Source organism: Orbicella franksi, chromosome 7, assembly GCF_964199315.1.
Source record: "Orbicella franksi chromosome 7, jaOrbFran1.1, whole genome shotgun sequence".
NCBI lineage: Eukaryota > Metazoa > Cnidaria > Anthozoa > Scleractinia > Merulinidae > Orbicella > Orbicella franksi.
The window spans coordinates 28,261,182-28,276,783 of NC_138151.1; the positions used below are offsets into that span (position 1 = coordinate 28,261,182).

Here is a 15,602-nt window from a genome sequence, read left to right on the forward strand (position 1 = left end):
CGAAGTGTCATCTTTATTAATCTCCTATAACATCACAATTTCTTGATTTAATCCACTAAATGGTTGTCGAATAAATTTTTTATTGCGTCAGGATTGCGTGACAGTGCAAGCCAAGAATTGTTTTGCTAGGGTCAACATACAAGTACATTAGTTTCTTTCAGCTTAAATGTACAATAATTCGCTACATGGGTTTCACTCTTGTACAGACACATAGCTCTGTTACAAGAAAATAACGAGAAAATATCGTTTAGTTCGAGATTTTATCTTTATTATACTTAACGAAGTTTCTCGGCGCGTTTTACTTAGGTGTACTCGAACAGATACATTCGTAAACAAATTTTCTAACCTTTCTGCTCTTGTTGCTCAGACGTTCTTGAGTTCGTGCTGGGATTCTACTTGGTTCACGATCATACGATGACGCTTATGAAGATGCTTTTTATCAAGTTGAAGAGTTGATAGCCCCGGTTGATGGCTCCTTTGGTGTAAAATGATTCTTGATAAATTCACTCAAAATGTTCGCTCGTAAATTGATCTCTCGTAAGGCTTGCAGACCGACCCGTTCCGAAAACGCTTAATGTCCTTTAGTGTTGGTCTACCTCGAACGGTGTGTTCGTTTGTATATCATTTCATCGCCCCAGAAATCATGGAATCCGTGCTAACTTTTCACGACGACAACTTCTGTAAATTCCATGTGCTGTACGCATGGACAGGCAACGCATGCTCTTTAGAGACCAGACGGCGATTTGTGACTGAACGCAAACAAAAATGAAGTGCAATTTTAAACTTGGGCTCCCTTTGGGATACGCCCAAGTAAAAAATTCTACCACGTTCAAGACCTTGAAATCATATCATATTGATTGTCTCGTCAAGTGAATATTTTATGCGCCATGAGTGGATGTGTGTGGGCATTGCCTCATTATGTCACGAATTATCTGCTAAACATTTCCAGCGAATGAGATTAAGGTGATGGATTTCTTGGCTGTCGTGTGCTGTTATTGGGTGAGATCATGTTCGGGTAAGCATAACAATTTTCCTGGACAATTCTGTCCAAGGTGGAAAGGCGCAGTGAGGTCAACGCTATGTGAAGCACCAAAGAAACGCATGAAAAGGATCTGGCTTACAAAGAATAAGCTACAAGTAGCCCGGGAACCAAAGGAGCTAGGAGAGAAGACTTCCCAAGCCTTCTGTCACACTGTCTAAAAGAGTCGTGATAGCCTGGGCGCGTATTGATAATCCCTTCTCTGCGACGGTGGAATTCGGCGGTAAGACAATTAAATTGTCAGATCTCAAAGAACTAATGGTTCAGGGAGTTCGCATGGCGTACTATTCAATCAAGAGGGTTATAAGTAAGCTGAGAAATATCTTACGAAAGAAGTACGGCCATCCAGACTCCTGAAAGTAGCGGGAACTTATCTAATAAATCTTCTCGAGATGCCGGCGATAATGGAGAGAAACGTGGCCTTATAAAACTGGTGTTATAAAACGCTATTACGTTATTGTAGAGTAGTTTCGTCGATGCAAGCTCGGATCTTGTGATTAGCGTCCGTGGCCCTTCGCGGAATTTACTGGAAGGTGAACGTAAGTGGACAGATACAAATGCGATGGTTAAAGCAGGTGACAAAAGTAACGGCCCTTAACGTTCTACACTTCCAAATGATCGTAATTTCACTGGCAGGATCAACTTGTCAACGATTGCGTCTATTTGTTAGCACCGGGGACATGTTTCTTCAGACTGTGATCAAGTTTCTACTCGTGCTGAACGTAAGGCATTTCTGGCGGGCAAAAAGGTTGTGTTTTAAGTGGGTAGTGGGTCAGCATAGCGTTAACAAATGTCCTCGTAAGTTCTCATGTCGCGTTTATCGTGGGAGACATCATACTTCCCTTTACCATCAATCCTAGGAACCTTCATCCGCTAGTCATGGTTGACGTCAATGGTCAGAAAAGTCCGTGCTCTCCTCTGAGGCGGGGCGAGTCACTCTTTAATGCCGTCTAGGTTGATCTCACTCAGTTGCGCGCAGTCAAAAACATAACGCGTCGCGTGGCTCAGAACACGAACGCTACTGGAGTACGACTTGTGCTTGCGAGCGATTAGAAGAGACTTCGCGTTGAGCACGCGTGCCAGGGAAATTGACAGAAAGGAAATAATTATTGATGCTAGACAACCCTCATTATGTAGAGCGGTCGCGAATTGCCAATAAATCTCATCTGTTAGGAGTCAAGTCAGGAGATCAGTGATTGGAAGACCCTCTACCGGTGTCACATCATCCTACGTGCAAACGGTACGCGCAGATCCCTACACGAAAGCGCGCGCTGCGCGTCGTGAAGAACCTGTTTCTGAATTTACCTGTTTGGCTGGGCTCTTATTGCATTAGGATCAAAACTGTATGGGTACTGGCTTTCTAGCAGTGAATTCGATCAGCAATTATGAGCATCTATGCGCTCTAAATCTTCAGGGGTTGGTAGATACTCTCGCTCGTGATCAACAAGGAGTCCAGAAAGAGTTTCGCTAGCAACTGGCACGACATCGTCAAGAAGGCTGGTATCCAAATTACTCAGCATGGAAAAGCTATCGGGATACGATGAAATAATCCATGATTAGCTTAATGAAGACGTGGTTGAGTCGACAGCCCACCGAGAAAGTTCTACATGCCCCTTTGAGCATGTCATCAGGGAAACAGCACAGCCTGCTGAGATGTGTGTAGTCTATGACTGCACTATGCGGGAGGAAAGAAAACGCCCTCTCTGAATAATTGCCTTGCGACTGGACTCGCCCTCAAGAACAAGATTCACCACGTCTCGGTTCTTGCTAGATTTCATTCGGTTGCGTTTGCTGGTAACATGAAAAAGACATCCCTGCGAGCGCGCGTTAGGGAGGGTGAGCCTGATGTTCTGCGATAAACTGCTTGTGGGATTTGCACTCCACAGTTTTCGAAATACAGATCTTGAGGTTCACCAGAGCACTTTCTGGTCTCACTCCTTCTCCTTTCTGCTAAGAGGTGCAATTTTCTCTAGTGGCATTTTTGCAGTTGCATAAATAGCAATCTTAGGTACTGGAGCTGGAAGAAAGCACTCGAGAGGATTCTAGCGACAATCAAGCCGCCTTCGCTAAGTAGCCGTTAGGCACTGATGCTTCCAGAGACGGGAGTTTTTGGCCTTACAAACGCCAGGCAGTCTGTAAAGGTGTTCCATTCGTTTCCTCACGAAAATGCTGAACTGATCAAAAGGAGGAGGATTCTAGGAATGCTAGGTCGCACCTATGAATTCCTCGGTCTGGTTTGCCACACATGACTACAAGGAACTACTACTCTTGAAATGCTTGTGAGCTGAAATAACAACAAGCCTGGGACGCTCCTCTACCTCATGAGCTTACAGCAAAATGAAGCGACAGGAGACTGACCTGCTCATGAACATGGTGGTAACGGGCACGTTAGCGTCTTATCAGCGCAGTAGAACTCAATGTCTTCGGAGACGCAAATGGGTGTGATATCGCCGCAGCCGTTTACGCCTTTATTTGTCAAGATTCTTGAAAACATATGGTATGGTGATTGTCAAAAAGCCGTGAAGACTCAAAATAACCTGGCGAAGAACTGCAGGAAAAGAGCGGGCTTCAACTCCTCTCTCTGGGAGAGAATCTCAAAAGGAGCCATAGGACAAGGACAAGGTGGAGGAATACTGTGCAGGCTTTCTGTGTGACATGGTGCAGGACACATGGACACATATGAGCCAAGTGGCCCATCAGGCCGGAGCTTATCCCGGTTTCTGTAGCACGAAGCGGCTAGAAGTATTTCTACTGCCCTTGGATGAGATGTTAGTCCATCGCAGGCTTACCCCCCCCCCCCCCCCAGCATTAAATTCGCCGGTACTCATTTATATACCTGGGTGGAGAGAGGCAGTGTGAAAGCGAAGTTTCTTGCCCAAGAACACAACGCAATGTCCCCGGTCAGGGTTCGATACCGGAGACGAGCGCACTAACCATAAGGTAACCGCATACGTGTGACATGACGCGAAAAGAACAGGTAATGATAATCACAAAAGCATATCTTGCACGCGAGGAAAATCAAGGAACATACGATTGATAAGTGGAGACATGTACCTTCTCATCAGAATACTGCTTATCTCAGCTGGCGTGGAGATTCCATAACCGATGCAGCATTTTGGTGGAGTAGACCCGAGTGGCTATTGCTACAAATGCGTGGCGGCCAAATCCTGTGACTAGAACCAGTAGAGAATGCAAAGTCGAGTCCAAAATAGTACACGAGGTGATAGCAGCAGCTACGGTGGACTGGTGACCATATGAATATGACCATTCACTCGAACGGCATGATCTACCAAAGGCCCTTGGAGTCTGCGCCTGGATCGCATGGTTTATACATAATTCCCGCCAAGTGCTGGGGAAACCCTGGACTTGTGAGTACGCTACAACTGCATCGGAGTCTGCTGGCCAGAAACCCTGAAGATCGTTGATGTAGTCAATCTGTGTGAAGACGAAAGCAATCGTGGCAAGTGGCTGATTGGGATGGCAGTGCACCTGTTCAATGGTCGTGATGGAGTCATGCGTTCCGTGAAACCCCGTGCAGCGAAATCTTTCTTTGAGAGACCCGTCCAGCCCATCTGCCACTAAAGCTATCGTGCAACAGTCCCACAAGAACTCAACAATCATCAGATCTGATCCCGGACGCACCACCTTCTCGACCGAGATGAGACGCGCGCCGAAGTTGCTGGTTGACCGCGCTTCCAGGATGCTATGGGAGATGAGGAGAGGTAGGAATTTAATTTACGCTCGTGGAAATTAATTTAGCAGCGAACTTTTATTATAGGAATACCAAGTGTCTTTTCTCGGGTTATCGTTTGATATTGTAATTAAGTGTTCTAAACGACATCAGTTTCTTGCAGAAATCACGTGGGAGAGGGTGTCGGGACTGGACAAAGGACCTCGTTTAAGTTTAAGAGCGTGACATCCTAGTGGTTGCCTTGTCAAGAAACTTTTGATTTTTTTATTTTAACAATGCGTGATGAGTGGTCAAGAGAAAATGTGCGTAGGCGTTGGTTCCTTTTGCCACATATTATCTTATAAACATTTTCAGCGAGAGAGGTTTTCTATATTTAAGGCGTTCTAGATCATTATAAGGCTGCTGGATTGCTTGGCTGTGCCATTATTGTGAGAGATTACGTGCGGTTGTGATTCTCAAGGAATGAAATCTAGAAACTATGGGTCTGTCCTGTATTCCCAGAATTAAATGACTAAGAACTAAAGTATTCATGCCCTGAAAGCTTGAGAAACTTCAATTTTTTTGGGGGGGGGGGGCGGGGGGGAGAGGGGGGATAATCAGAAAATGGAAGAGAGGCTTTTTTGGACATTGCTGTGAATAGGTCGATGTCACTTGATTGGCAAAACAAATCTTATACTCCCTTCCTACCCCTATCCTTCCCCCATCATCAATATCGTATAGCTTCGGCAAACATGGATGACATGGATGAGTAAAACAAACCAACACTGTGTGTGGTAGGGAGGGGAGGGGTATATTTGTGAGATTTGCATATTTCAGTTATTATCTCATAGAAGCAGAGAAGACAAGCGTTATTACTCAGTGGCCTGTTTTGCGTACAAGTCTGCTAAGGCAGAAGATTATCAACCCAAATAAGGCGTTTACCAACCTCCTTGCTTCAAGGCTAGATGACGTCAGGGACTGTCCTATTTTACTGGACTTGATTCTCACTTTGTCTCCCTCAGCAGCAAAGTGTGAGAGAGGATCACTTAAAAAGTAATCTGCGAACAACTGTGACTCATAGCACCCTGTCAGGCTTGATAAGAAGACGCTCTTCAGACAGCACATGAAAGCGTACAATCCAAACCAAGCCACCAGTACCTTGTGTTGTGGAGCGAAGACAAAGAGGCACATTCTGTAGATATTCATATTGAGTTTTAACAATCTGAAACTTTCAGTAGATTTTTCCTAAGGGACTCTATCATGTTAGCAGTGCAAGCAAAGAACTTAAATGTTTTTTCCAGCTCTACTGTTCGGTCGTTTTTGTTGAAACTATTGATCATGAAAGCCTTCGTGATATCAAATTACTACGTTTTACATCAGAAGGTTAGGCCCTATGTGCCACTGGGCATTCCGGGATTGAGTTAATGAGTGACATCACAAGGTTACAGTATTTAGAATTCTCGTTTTGATCTAATTCAAGAGAAGTTAAGTCGACATTTTCTGTCGTCAAATTAACTTCGATTAAGTTGTAACTGCAACTTCTAATGTTCCCGTGTAAAATCGAGCGTTTCTGTTACAATGTTTAAGGTTCAAGTTGTAAAGAAATTCATATTCGAGTGATTATAGTTCATATATTTGCCTGGTATCTTTAACTGTGTATTGTTCATAACCTAATAAATTAATTTGTATGTATTTTACCAGCAAATTTAATGCTTTGGGAATAGTTGATAGAGGGGACTGGTTATGAAGCCCGGCAAACATCAAAGGAGCAAACGAAGACGCCAAGATTTATGTTGGAAGGTCCACGACAGTGCACAATCTTTTGTTTTGCGCTCATGCACTATGCATGAATTACATAACCAACACGTTTCTATTAGTTAGTTCCTCAGAACGGTGTAAACAACTATTGTGTTTTGTGCACCGTCAAGGCCAAAAAAGCGAACAAAAACATACAACAAAGAACTTTGTCGGGTTTCATAACCATTCCCCTCTATTAACTATGCTTTGGGTAACCCTTTAGAGGACTCGTGTCCCATCCAGGGTGGGGTGGGGAAATACTCTTAATCACTTCATGCTACAGAAACTTGGGATATGCGCCGACCTGATGGCCTCTGGATCTTAACGCAGAAAGGGAAGAGAAGGTGCTCTTATTTCAACCAATCAGAAGCAATCTTAAATTGGCTTTTGCGCGTTTTCCCGCGCTAGGCACGTGTTGCATAATTTATGCACTTGCTGAATTGTGAACGAAGATTCATAGAGCCAGCTACCATTTAGCCCTTTACTCTCTAAGAGTGCCATTTGGCACACAACTTAAAAACGTTGTGAATATTTGAGATATTTTTATGAAGTTTTGCCATGAAAATTGTCTTGTAAAGATCTGCTCATTGAAGGCTTAAAATTGTGACCCCCTCCTATCTAAGATATGGTTGACCACCCCCATAATTTTACAATTTCTTTTTTGAGATGCACATGGAATGCAAGACTTGTTTCACATCAAGCTTTGTACTATTGTACCAAGACCTGCTAAATAAGCCACGGATCGGGAGCATACCTATGATATTTGAGAACTGATACGTGTTGGAAGCTTTTTATTTTCACATTTCAAAACAATTTCTCTGAACATGACTACCTCTTTCATAGCTGCTGATGTCAGTTCTTAAATAAGCTGATCAGTGGCTTTCAAATGGTATATTGTACACAGGCAGAGAGCCTTTTTTTGCTGATTTAGGATAAACTGTCGTTGGCCTAAGGGGTAAAGGGTTAATAGTTCTTGTAGGAACAGCACCTTGTTCTCGAGATAACTTAACTGTTCCTAAGAGAATTTATTAAAACATGAGGCAAAGTGCTCACTCAGAAAATTCGGTCTCGTAATGTAATTGTAAAATAGGAACACATGTGGAAGTTGGAAGAACAGGAATGAACAACCTATTTTTTCCCACATCTGTTTCGAGTTTTTCCTAACTCTCCCAAGGTTTTTAATTGTTAAGGGGTAAATATTTTTGTCTGCGCTGGCCATTAATCAGGCTCCCGAAAATTGAGGCAGAAAACATTCGGCGAGCTAAGCCACCCCAGGATGTCCGAGCTTTTCCTTTAATGGACTTTTCGTCCCCAAACCGCTCGCACTAGACCCTGCTCGGCTCACTCCGTTCGCGTGTTTCTGTATTCGGCTTTTCCACCAGTCGACATCGTATTAAAAGCAGGAACTGAAATAATGAAATATTTTTTTAAAAGGTCCTCGGAGTTGTGATTTAACATCCAAACTGTAGCGTAACATTCACTGATAGCACGAGCAGTGATAGAAATGTAGATACTCTAAAAAATTAATATTTAAAAAAGGAAGTATTATTTACAAGAGTTCAAGTAAACGAATACTATGACGCGCTGGGAAAGGGCCATTTCTGAAAAGTTTAAATGATATAGAGGAAATCATCATTCCAATAAAGCGCGCTTTACGAACGATTTTTGTTTGCACTTTAATGGAAACTGTTAATAGAGATCTTTCGATTGGACACCTGAGGTAGTCAAGCTCCAATTTGGTAAATAAAAAGATAGGATGTACTGAAAACCAATCAGGTTCGAGAATTTGGTTTTATTCAAATTACTTAAGCTATTACTTTATTGCAAGTCCTCTAAGACACAGCACAGTCCATCAATGGAGGGTTTTTTTTTCAAAACAAGAAGCAAACATCTGCAAAGAATACAGATAAGGTAAGACTAAGAGCTTTTAGATCCATCGTCGACCTTTCAGACGTACACCATCCCAACTTTCAAAACTCGATAACTGTCTGTTCGGACAGGCTCATTTAAAGATACTAGAGATAGTAGGGAGTCTTCAAAAACGTTTGCTTGATTGCTATCTGTGTTATCGTGGCAGTGAAAACAAGGTGTTTACAAATAGGCAATTTTCTCGACACCTACAATCAGGGACAAAAGCGTTGAGATATGTTTGCTAATTGAAATGTTTTGGTTAGAGATCCGTACTTCCGTGATAGAAAAAAACACCTTAAGTACGTCAATAGCCACCCCTTCCTCCCCCCCTTCCCCCCCCTCCCCACACGCCCAATCAATGTTGAAACAGGCTTTAGCGATGCTGTTACTAGGTAACAACATTGGAAAGGGGAGAGGGGAGGGGTGAAAGATTAGAAGTGTAGAAAGGACAAATTACACTTGAAATGAGAAGTACACGAGAATAGGGTTGGTACCGGCTACGTCAACTTCGCCCGCAGTTTACCCTCTTAAATGGTTGGTGCCCCCTAATTATTCGGAAAATAACTTCCTTTTCCAATTATCGACAGACTTTAAAAGACTGAACAAAAAGAGAGTTTGGGAAAGTTCAAGAATTTCCAATTTTTCCACCCGCGCGGCATCGCTGTCAGGTCGCTGGAAGTGTGGTCGCTAAATGCTTGTCTCATGGTTAGTGCGCTTGACTCCGGATCGAGCGGTTCGGGTTCAAGCCGTAGCCATTGTGTTGTGTTCTTGGGCGAGACACTTCACTCTCACAGTGCCTCTCTCCACCCAGGGGTTTAAATGGGTATCAGTCAGTTCAATGCTGGGGGTAACCCTGCGATGGATTTGCATTCCATCTATGGGGGAGAAGAAATATTCCTAGTCGCTTCATTCTACAGAAACCGGAGGTAAGTACTGGCCTGATTGACCAGTTGGCTCGTATGCAGACTTTACCCGTACTTTAAGTAACGTTACCGGTTGAATAGATTTGCCTTGTAGACCCAGGAACACAATTTTTGGCGGAGTAAGTTGCATATTAGCGTTTTATTTGTGATATTTTTGACTGGCAGACTTTGGAGCCATATTCAAGAACGAAGACCACTTTTTTCAGAGTAAGGGTGGTCTTTCGGACATTGTATCTCCGCACCGAATTCCCTGACGCCCATATTTGTTTACATTTCTAACAAGAGTAACTCAGTCACCGTGTGGTGTCTTGGAAGATTTTCGCGCAAACGCTCTTGAACAAGTACTAAACTTTAGCTCTCTTTAAACTGAGAACATAACCGTTTTATTACGTTAGATTGGTAAAAATACGTCAGCCGATTTAGCTACTAGAAAGTGGCATCCATTGAAAGACTACTACACTTTCGTAACTTTACGTTAGTCATTACTTTGAACTTGAAATTACGTAAAAGTCAAACAAAACTTCCCATGGTCGAGCCATGATTGAAAAACGATCTTGTGGGTGAAAACGGGTTTGTCATTGAACCAAAAGAAAGCTGGCTGCTTGAAAAAGGCTCTAAACCAAATGGAGCCTGTCCCTGGAATGCAATCCCAGGCGCTGAGTTTGATCCCAATGAGAAACTTGAGCCAGCATTACTGACTGCATAAAACGAAGATGTAATACTGTCCACTGAATGTTTTAGAAAGCTGGTAGATGGAACAGAAACATTGTTTGTTGAATTTACAGCTTGCCCTGTTCCTTGCTGTGGTGTTACGCCATCTGTTTGCCGTCTGGCGGAGTTATGAGTTACGAATGTGAACTGCGAAGCTGCAGAATTTGGCGGGGACATTCTGTAAGCACTGTTTCCTGTAGGCCCGCTAAAGAGCATCGCTGACTGACTACTGGGGGCAGTTGCCTTCTGTTCTACAAGATCTGGCATGGCTGCAAGTGCGCGCAATGGGTTGTTTGCGCTGGCATCATGGCTGACATTCGACTTAACAGAGTGAAGTAAGTTTGGATTCACAGACACCATAGCGGTGCTGTTGTAGTTTGCATCTGAGCGCGACGAGATGAGATTATCAATGGCATAGGAAAGACTTGAATTCAAATCACTAGAGCCGATTAGAGACTCGGCAGAGAAATCCGAGTAAGTAGTCCTGGATGGCCGTGTTTGAAGTTGGGATTCCTGTGTCATAACTGAATCTCCCATCAGTTCGTTTCCTCCAATCAGCGCCTCTGCCGAGTAATTCGAAAAACTCTGAGCATGGCCTTGTTCACTGGGTGTACTGTGAATTGACGGGGCCACGGCCATTGTTAAACTGCTCTGTTGGTTTGGATTGCTGTCAGAATTAACAGATGCGGTCGTTATGTGTGGAATGTTCGGCAGAACCACTTCACTTGAGGCAAGCAGAGATTCGGCAGAGAAGCTAAGGCTGCCAGAGCCAAGCTGCGAAACTTGTTGGTGTTGCTGCAAATCTGACGTTTGTGTTTGCTCCATGCTCTGAGGTAAACCAGCTAAAGATGCAATACTGTGAGAAAGGCGTGGTATCTGGCCAGCCTGACTCATTCCTATACTAGAAACTTGTACAGTTGGTTTACCACAATCTACTCGAGTTGGCATGGTATTAGCTGGAACTGACACCTGAGTGGTAATACCTGGGATCAGAGAATTGACGTTAAAAGTCTGTATTGTCATTATCTCCGGTTGAGGCTGACAAATACTAATATTTCCTGGTGGTTCCTGGGAGCCGCAAGTGCTCGCTCTCTTTGCCATCCTGGTGTTGTCTCTCACAGTTAAGTGTGCTGCTCCACGTTTGTTTGAGGCCGAGGTCGCTTTATTTCCTAACAAAGGTTTGTTTTGGGAATTTCTATTCGTGTTTTGAGTTCGGCTTGTATTAACCGCCGATTTTTTCTGACCCTTGTTGGCAGGCCCTCCTTTTTTCGCTTTACAACCCCCTTGGTTTTTGCTCGCATCTGTCGACGCCTTTGGACGAGGAGTACTCTCGTTGTTCTGACTAATTTTGGACACAGTTATACTCTGGTTTGGAGTAGCAGTCACATAGAATGCCGGCAAGCTGGTGCTCTGTGTCACAACAGTGTTGCTGACTCCAGCTGCAGCGTGTTGATTACCCAGGCTGTTTGGCACTGGCACAGCGACAAGAGGAGTTGACATCTGAACTGCACTGGGAACAGCAGCACATGAGCTAATCACAGCTGGTTGGAGGTTCAGGATAGCGGCAGAGTTATGCCCCGTTGCAGGAGCGACAAGTGGGACAGCATTCACCACACTTATTGGCGAAATTGATGTACCAGGTTGTAGTGCAACTTTCATGATGGCTGCTACACTGTGTCTTGAGTAGCCTGCTTGAGACTGCAACCCTTGAGAAGCAGAGCTGACTGGCGTGCTAACAGTCTGTAACGGCTGCTGTGTTACAGAGCAGGGCAGGTTATTTCCAAACTGTACAACAGGGGGATTAAAGGATGGATTAGGATTCGACAAACTGCTAATGTTTCCCTGTAGCTGGTTCAATTCAAGCTGGCCAGAAGTGTTTGCACTATTCTGCGCGACAGATGTTGTTGGGACTTGAACCGTTGGACATGTTGTAACTGGAGTAAAAACAGACGCTGTGCTACTTGCTGCAGAAATTGGATTAGTTGTTATAATAAAAGGGGCCACATAAGCAATTGATTCTCTCTTCGATTGCTCCTTCGCGACAGAAGCCGAAGTGATTGGAAAATGATTAAGCACAGCAGTGGTTGCAGTAGTGGGCTGAGTCGCATTACTAATCACTGTTGTTTGGCTGGTAACCTGTGGTGGTCTCGACGCAGTTGTCACTGCTGCAGTCGGTGATTCCCTCGATTTTGGGACCTCTATCGTCGTCATAGCAACAGCATCACCAGCTGTATCTGTGTCGACTGTCCCAGATAAGGTAGAATCTGTTGTTGTTGTTGTTGTGGGGGTCTGTCTTCAAATAGCTACACTATTTTTCTTTAACAAATCTCTCAACAGCTTGTTTTCTTTGGTAGCCGATTCAAGTCGAGTTTTCAACAGGTGAACGTCTTGAGCTAGAAGAGAAAAGAATTATAAAAAATATGTCAACTGCATTGTAACAAGCCTCGCTCAAAACACAGAGCTATCATGGTGAAATCACAGCAAATACAGTGTAGGCTATCACGACCTATCACGTGCAAGCCTTGTGTTTCTATAAAAATCTTACCAAGCAGAGCGAAGCCATCGCAATGTAAGTCCAGTTTTTTGGTTGAAATAAGCCCACGATTACCTAATGTGCTCGCTGCGATGTGAAATATGAACAAAACAGTACTGATAACCCTTCGTCAGCAAAGGTGCAGAAGTGTCTCATTTAGCTGTATGAAACAGACACGTACGTTAGGAAAAATGCGTGGTCGTTCTACCAAATCAGTTTGATGTTATAAAAGAGATAGGGAACCATCAACCTCAATGCGCCACTGATAAACGAATTGGTACAACTCTGTTATTAACACAAAACCACAATGCATCGTCCTCCCCCGCACTTCCTAACCTTTGGTTATTACCAGTTTTTATGATATATCCTCGAGAACGCATCCTAATTTCGTTTCGGCCTGTCTGCAGCAGAAAACAATCGAGATTTTTTGTGAAGACTGAAAATTGGCCGCCCCTTTAGGTTTCTTCAGGGGTTTTTGGCCTCGTTTTAGTGTCCATCTGCTACGTCTAGGGTTAGATAATTTATGCTCGAAAATTTGAGCATTATGCTTTTCAGCGGCACTCCAAAAATCATAGCATTACGCTCGAAATTATGCTCAAAGATGCTGGGTATATTTTGCGCAAAAAAAAGGACAAAATGTGGGCTAACATGCACCCTCAAACTTACAGGCCTGGGGAGCCAGGCATAAAGTAAGATAGCCAGGCCTTCAAACAGAAAACCAGGCCTTCAACGAAGCCAAATAATTGCATAAAGCAGCCACAAAGCCCACAACTGACGGGACAATTTTTAAACACATTATTTTAGTGTTTTTATTAGCAGGATAATCAAGTTGATAATTTTATCAACTTTTATGCTCCTGTCCTAAACATGACTATTATGCTGGCATTATGCTCGATGCTTGCATTATAGTAGTATGCTCGTAATCGTAGCTATAACAAAATTCTCGATGGTGATTGGTTCTCCGCGCACCTATGTGTCACGTAATCGGAGCGCGATCACGTGGGTGTCCAATTACAGGTATCCAATTTGAACTTTTTGTAATTGGATAGCTATAATTGGATACCCACGTGATTTTCACGTCAATTACGCGCACTTTAATGGCTTCCTTCGCAATGTTTCCTACAGTTTTCAAAATTATGAAAAGCGCTACAGACGTTTCCGCTCAAAAGAACTTCCCAAAAGACATTTTTAATTCCGAAATTTCTTAAAGATACGATAATTAGTAATTGGACCTCGTATCGTACAATTCAAGGAGCAATCGTGCTCGTATTTTCAAATCGTCCTCGCGCTTCGCGCTCGTCCGAGTTTGAAATTACTCACGCGATTACTCCCTGAATTGTACTCCTCGCGGTCCAATTACTATTACAAATTATTCCAACATAATTTATCTAACGCTAATGCTGATTGCAACTCCCGTAGCCTACAGGCCAACACTTTTAGAAATGGAGACCGCGGCAGATCAACTCTCTACAGAGGTTGTGGATAACTTTGAAGAGTATTTGTTATAGCGTACAAATTTACGGTTTACGAACAAGACGGGAAGAGACATAAAGAAATATACAGCATTTGCCGAACAATTTGTTGCTTTACTCGCTATACATTATTCTTAACATGTCAGGTAAAAAAAACGTGCTTGTCTTGTTGATCAACATAGTTTTACCACTGGGAATTCGCAAATTATGTGGACCGTATGTGATTGGAAAAATCCGCTATTTAAGAAATCGAATGTGGTTTAGCATTGTCTGTACTCTTATCGACAACGATACGCGTCATCACAGTGGTCAAAATTTGTTGTGGACTCAAGAGGCGCAGCCGAGTCCACAACAAATTTTGACCACTGTGATGACGCGTATCGTTGTCGATAAGAGTACAGACAATGCTAAACCACATTCGATGTAACAAACTGAAGTCAATTTTTTATGCGTCTGTCCTCTTATTAATGATAAATTGCGTCGTAACATTGTCAAAGTGGCTGTGGAACTACGAGCCGCAGGCGAGTGGTTCCGCAGTAAACTTTGACAATGTTGTGATGAAATTCATCATGGATAAGAGGACATACGCATGAAAAAACTGACGTCAATTTGTTTTTTACGATAACAAGACCCTAAAATGGTCAAATGCAGGGAATAAATGAGGGGAAAAGACGCCGTAAACTTGCCGTAAACAAAGATAATTGAATTTTATTTAAAATGACTCTAACATTTTCAATAGCTTTTCTCGCTTTTTGATTGGCTACTTAAAAAAGTCCGTAAAATCTCATTGGTTGAGAAGTTGACAGTTTGACAGCCGAAAGCTGAACTTGAAAGCTTGCATAAATTAAAATTTTATCCGTCTGTACTCTTATTGATAATAAAAATGAGCCAATCACCGAGCGAGAAATCAGACAGTTATTGAAAACTTGTTAATTTTACCACAATATCAACGTCAAAGAAAATGTTTTCTTGCAGAGCCTGACCAAGAGCGTGATACATTGACGCGAGCAGCGTTGTCTGGACTCTTATCGACAACGGCAAATTAGCCAATCAGATTGCGAGATTAGTAGCAATTGTGGTATAGCCAACATATTTGCGAAAACTGCTCGACTCGGAAACTTGCTCCTAGTACTCTTCGGTTGTCCCTCAGAGAAGAGCTCTGGGGTCGAGAATTGACTTTGATGACGCGGTGATCATGTGACGTTGGAAAACAATGTGTCACAGATGAAAGCCTGCACTGTTTGATCAGGAACGAACTTCTACTTTATAGGTTTATGAAATGGACATAAACTGATTATTCTAGAAGGTTAGTGGTAAGAAAGTTTTAACGAGATTTCAGGTCTGGAAAAGAACGTTAACTACTCAGAATTCAGTTCGCGTGACTAGACGGATTCACCGTTAGGCCAGACACAACGACAGTGGGATTCTAATTCAAGTTACTAAGTAGATGTTCGTTCTGTGTAGGAATCTCTTGTTCATGGCCACAGTTATACGTCGAAGTTACTGATTCTAGCGACAAGAGAAGCTTTAACTTTCCAGGTAAGCA

The 15,602-nt window shown here is 43.1% G+C and overlaps 3 protein-coding genes and 1 long non-coding RNA gene across 13 annotated transcripts in view; 3 read left to right on the forward strand and 1 right to left on the reverse strand.

The window, feature by feature from the left end:
- LOC145493522 (uncharacterized) overlaps window positions 1–15,602 on the forward strand; it is a 62,910-nt gene that overhangs the window by 20,438 nt on the left and 26,870 nt on the right. The window lies entirely within an intron of this gene.
- LOC145493538 (uncharacterized) lies at window positions 899–7,918 on the forward strand. The gene is made up of 2 exons (XR_014050137.1): window positions 899–4,761; window positions 5,561–7,918. It is a non-coding gene; the product is annotated as an uncharacterized LOC145493538 (long non-coding RNA).
- LOC145492872 (uncharacterized) lies at window positions 8,078–12,981 on the reverse strand. The gene has a single exon (XM_081472249.1). It carries the CDS (start codon window positions 12,260–12,262, stop codon window positions 9,851–9,853), a length of 2,412 nt encoding a protein of 803 aa, XP_081328375.1. The 5' UTR covers window positions 12,263–12,981; the 3' UTR covers window positions 8,078–9,850.
- The window catches only part of LOC145493524 (uncharacterized), a 119,314-nt gene continuing 119,232 nt past the window's right edge, over window positions 15,521–15,602 (forward strand). For both annotated transcript variants that reach the window (XM_081473016.1, XM_081473017.1), the window contains exon 1: window positions 15,521–15,595. The gene's annotated coding sequence lies outside the window, so the exon portion shown is untranslated. The remainder of the gene's footprint in view (window positions 15,596–15,602) is intronic.

Coding starts and splice junctions, on each gene's coding strand:
- LOC145492872 (XM_081472249.1), bottom strand. CDS start 12,262: ATGACGACGATAGAGGTCCCAAAATCGAGGGAATCACCGACTGCAGCA.